Source organism: Penaeus vannamei, chromosome 31 (assembly GCF_042767895.1).
Source record: "Penaeus vannamei isolate JL-2024 chromosome 31, ASM4276789v1, whole genome shotgun sequence".
NCBI lineage: Eukaryota > Metazoa > Arthropoda > Malacostraca > Decapoda > Penaeidae > Penaeus > Penaeus vannamei.
In genome coordinates, this window is record NC_091579.1 from 30,968,498 (window position 1) to 30,973,497 (window position 5,000).

The window sequence follows — 5,000 nt, forward strand, 5'->3', positions numbered from 1 at the left end:
ATATATATATATATATATATATATATATATATATATATATGTATGTATGTATGTATGTATACATGCATGTGTTAATGAATTAATAAATAAACTATATATATATATATATAGATATAGATATAGATATATAGATATACATATAGATATTAGGTGGTCCTTATGCATACACCGAAAAAAAAATGAAAAGTATACATTTCAACCCCCCCTAACTTTTCCTTTTAGGCCTGAAACCCACTGTCTTAAATTTCCCTGAAAGATATGAATATTCAGAGATGGTTCAAAAGATCATAAGTTTCTCAGCTATCAGTTCCCTGACACACCTGCAAACCCAGGTATTACTTATAATTTGTATTAGCATTATGTTATTTCTGTTATTTGCATTATGTTGCTTTCAATTACTTGTATTTTGTCAATAATTGTCTTTAATTCAGATTTTATCAGATATTACTACAGCAATTGACTATTAAATGTGACGATTGTGCTTCAGACAGACGTGACAAAGTGTACCTTATCAAACACCATCTTCAAGATATTAAAGGTACAAAACTACCGTCAAACAAACGTTTTTTCCCCTATATTTCTATTGGCAGCAAGGTGAAACAGTTGTTCACAGCTCAGCTACTATTGAGAAGGGTGAGAATTTTGGAACAGATCGAAAATTCCAGTGAAGGACGAAGACAGCATTGTATCCAAAAAGGTGGAGGAGGCCATGTTTGCAGAGAGGAAAGGTCTGACAGAGAGTTCAAGCCGTTGAACGAAGACCCGGGTGAGAAAGGAGGATGGATCCCATGAGTGCTTCCCGTATTTGTTGGATATAGCACACGCTGAAACCCTTCCAATGATTAAGATTATAAAGATGAGTCATTCTTGGTCACCCGACGGGAAAAGGAAGAGAGAGGATCAGTGATATCAGTGGATAAGAACTGGCAGAAGAAGGAGAGACGCAAAGAGGAGCAGGAGGAAAGGGAAAGAACTGACAGAGGAAGGAAGGAGAGACGCACGGAGGAGCAGGAGGAAAAGGAAATAAAAACAAAAACTGGAAAACGAAGTAGCCATTCGGGAGCATAAAGACGTGGCAACTCTGGGAAGTACATCAAGTTCTGCCTCCAGTAGCGAGAGGAATGAAAGTAAAGAGGACACCATTGCTGAACCAAGTGGAGAGGAAATAATCCCAGAGAAAATGGACGAAAACAAGCGATTGCTCTTCTCCTCACAGCAAATTTGGACAGGAACAAGGTGTCAGGCAGAACAGCAGTCACGATGGTTGGTGAAGCATGTGAGTTAAAGCCAAGATCTGCAATCAGCGGTCTTACCAATGAGTAGATGAGACCTAATTTTAAGCAATGGTTCCCAGGCAAGTTAGAATTAAAGGCCAATTGTGTAAATAATTGATATATTTTCACTCTTGGCCATCGGAGGGAAACAGATCCTTTGAGGCACTTTTGCATAACATAATTTTTCAGTAAAACTTCACACAGTATGTTTTTGGGCCAATATATATATATATATATATATATATATATATATATATATGTGTGTGTGTGTGTGTGTGTGTGTGTGTGTGTGTGTGTGTGTGTGTGTGTGTGTGTGTGTGTATGTATGTATGTATGTATTATAATATAATACTGTAATTGTAAGATTATAGTATTGGTCAAACAAAGGAAGAGCAGAAGTAGGAAGAAGAGGAAGAGCAGGAAGAAGTGGAGTAGGAGGAGGAGGAAGAGGAAGTTGTGAGAGGGAAGTGAAGAAAGAGGAGTGGGAGGAGAAAGAGGAAGAAGTGGATAACAACATATAACAAAAATTAGTACCACCCTAATATATATATATATATATATATATATATATATATATATATATATATATATATATATATTCATGTTTTCATTTTCATATATATTCATATATAGATATAGGCCTACATGTGCGTGCGTGTGTGTCTGTGCATAGATATAAAAGTAATCATTTCTCGAGGGCACAGTCTGCAACTAATGTCTCGATAGTTATTTGCCAGAATCACCGCCAAGAAAACAGAAACGAAATGAGTTATGCCGCAAGCTGGAGTGAACCGAAGTTTCCCGTAAATCACTGGGTTGAACGGCGCGTCACCTTCCGCCATTACTTCCTGTCTCGTTCCTGAAAAAAAATTCGAAACGGATGCGTCGAGGACTGTGGCCTAGAGATGATGTAAATAGGAAAAAAAACCTGTTTCGTGTATTTCTTATTAATGGTGGACGCTGCGAAGGAGCTCGTGTATTTTAAAAGTATTTCTACCACCACTTCCAGAATGATTATCGCATTGAAGAGAATCATCATGAAAGTTTTCGATTTTTCTGATATTCATATCTCATATTAGATTCAGACCACCGATTTTCAGTCAGTCCCCTGAGGCGTTCTCTCCTTTCAAAGGATTCACCTGCACCATAAAAGTCTACAAAATTTATTCCAGAATTTCCGTCCTGATTTTCGAGAGGGAGTGGCGCGGTTCAGTAATTCCCGTTTTCTGTTCATGGCAGGAATCACGGGGGCAGTTAAAAAAATAAATAAATAAATAAAAATAGTTGTAATGTCCAAATCAAACTAAAAATCAGTTTTGATCTACTTTAGTTAACCAGTAGCAATACATAACACCCTAATTATACAATTATAAAATTCATTATGCTTTGTAATTTCCATAACACTTTTTTGCGAATATTGGGTCAAGTATAAATCCAAACATCAAATTCAGAGCTTAGACAACACCTAATTTTTCTAACAATGGTAACACCCATGATCATAATAGTAACGATGACAATGACAGTGACGATAGTAGTGACAGTGATGATCATGTCAATAAAAAATAACAACAATGACAGAGAAAAGTATAGGAAATGTCATGATGTTGATAATAATAACAGTAACCACACTTGATGACAGTAACTGGCTGCTACGAAGATTCTATGGGTATTTTGAAGACGAAATACACGAGAAGGAAGAGGAGTAAGAAGAGGAAGAAGAAAAGATGAGGGGGAGAAGGAGGAAAAAAAAGGAAGAGGAGAGGGAAGAGTAAGAAGTGGAGTAGGAGGAGGAAGAAGAGGAAGGTGAGAAGGAAGAGGAGGAAGAGTAAGAAGTGGAGTAGGAGGAAGAGGAAAGTTAGAAAGAAGAGGAGGAAGAGTAAGAAGTGGAGTAGGAGGAGAAAGAGGAAGGTGAGAAGGAAGAGGAGAAAGAGCAGAGGGAGAGGGAAGAGTAAAAAGTGGAGTAGGAGGAGGAAGAAGAGGAACGTGAGAAAGAAAGAGGAGGGGGAGGAGGAAGAGTAAGAAGTGGAGTAGGAGAAGGAAGAAGAGGAAGGTGAGAAAGAAGAGGAGAGGGAGGAGGAGGAAGAATAAGAAGTGGAGTAGGAGGAAGAAGAAGAGAAAGAGGAGGAGGGGCCGACGCCGTTCGCGCGCCCATGTCAACATTGTAGAGGTGCTGAGACGACCGAGTCTGTCACCACCCCCTCCAAGACCTCTGACAGCAACTCAAATGCCACCACCCCCTCCAAGACCTCTGACAGCAACTCAAATGCCACCACCCCCTCCAAGACCTCTGACAGCAACTCAAAGACGGATGTGAATGCACCGGGAGGATCCTCCTGTAGCTTCTATTCTTAATTAACACGCGAGTTTAATCTGTTCCTGAGAATAACATTGATCACTGATGAGTCTGCTATATAAACTTATTCTATACAGATTATATAACTGTTAACAGCACGCCCACTTTTGCTTCCTCCTGTAGCTTTTATCATTAATTAACACGCGAGTTTAATATGTTCCTAAGAATAACATTGATCACTGATGAGTCTTGCTATGTAAACTCATTCTGTACAGATTATAAACTTTACTGAAATTTTACTTTACGCACATATACATACATAAATAAATAAATGAAAACATTAAATTGATCACTGATGAGTCTGCTATACAAATTTATTCAATACAGATTATAAACTTTACTGAAACATTGCGAATTTAACGTGATATAGCAATGTATATCTCTGGCGCTGTTCTGTGTGACTCATGCCTCTGTAAGTATTAATGATAACAAGAATGAAGCTTTACGGTGTTATCTTCAAAACAAGGAAGGGGTAAGGATAAAAAACATGAAGAGGATAGATAAGAGAGGTATGCGATGGAATGAAAACTGAAAGACGGTGAAAAGATTAGATTATATCCGCCATATTAGGTAATCTCTTTAAGATGGGAGAGAAAAAATATACAGCCAAGTACTTTCATTCAACCTCTCTCTCTCTCTCTCTCTCTCTCTCTCTCTCTCTCTCTCTCTCTCTCTCTCTCTCTCTCTCTCTCTCTCTCTCTCTCTCTACCTACCTGTCTATCTGCATATGTGTGTGTTTCTGAATGGTGTTTGTGTTTATAAATGTTGTGTGTGTGTGTGTGTGTGTGTGTGTGTGTGTATGTTTGTGTGTGTGTGTGTGTGTGTGTGTGTGTGTATGTGTGCGTGTGTGTGCGTGTGTGTGTGACTGGATGGGTGAGTTGGTGGACAAACAAGGAAAATAAACTGAAACCTTTTTTTCCATTGCAAGCTGACACATAACCACATGGATTATCTAGATGCCGTGTTATCCATACAACAAAGCTTGATTATCCACTTCCGCCCAAAAGACAGGATCACGGGAGAGATATCGGCGGGTGACACCTCGCGCACTCTGCAGTTCCGACTCCGATGCTATCTTTTATCGTCAGTAATCCACTCCATCCTTTCACTGTTGAATTATTCCTTTTCCTCCATGCTTTCTTTCAATATCTCATATTTTAAATATAAGTAAAGTAGTCACTTTCCCAGTGGAGGAATCCAATAAAAGCAAAAAAAGGGATGTTTTTTATTCTCAGTGAAATAATCCGCAATATATTATGAAGACTAGTTAGAAAGGAGGTACGAGAAACAACTTAAACCTCTGTATATCGTAGTGAAACCCTTTCTTGGAGGATTGAACCCTTTTTGATATACAAAATCGATGAAAAAATACT

At 38.4% G+C, this 5,000-nt stretch overlaps 1 protein-coding gene across 1 annotated transcript; it reads left to right on the plus strand.

Annotated features, from left to right (window-relative positions):
* Positions 1-272: 272 nt before the first annotated feature.
* Positions 273-3,626, plus strand: LOC138867690 (uncharacterized). Its single transcript, XM_070144226.1, has 5 exons — positions 273-332; positions 604-766; positions 1,053-1,276; positions 2,354-2,373; positions 3,440-3,626. The coding sequence occupies exons 1-5, from the start codon at positions 273-275 to the stop codon at positions 3,624-3,626; spliced, it is 654 nt and encodes a 217-aa protein (XP_070000327.1).
* Positions 3,627-5,000: the final 1,374 nt, after the last annotated feature.

Bases quoted from the DNA above. Each gene is read 5' to 3' on its own strand.
- LOC138867690 (XM_070144226.1), top strand. From the start codon at position 273: ATGGTTCAAAAGATCATAAGTTTCTCAGCTATCAGTTCCCTGACACAC. The intron at 767-1,052 runs GTGAGAAAGGAG...AAAACGAAGTAG, and splicing joins GCCGTTGAACGAAGACCCGG to CCATTCGGGAGCATAAAGAC. The intron at 2,374-3,439 runs GTCAGTCCCCTG...TCAACATTGTAG, and splicing joins ATTCAGACCACCGATTTTCA to AGGTGCTGAGACGACCGAGT.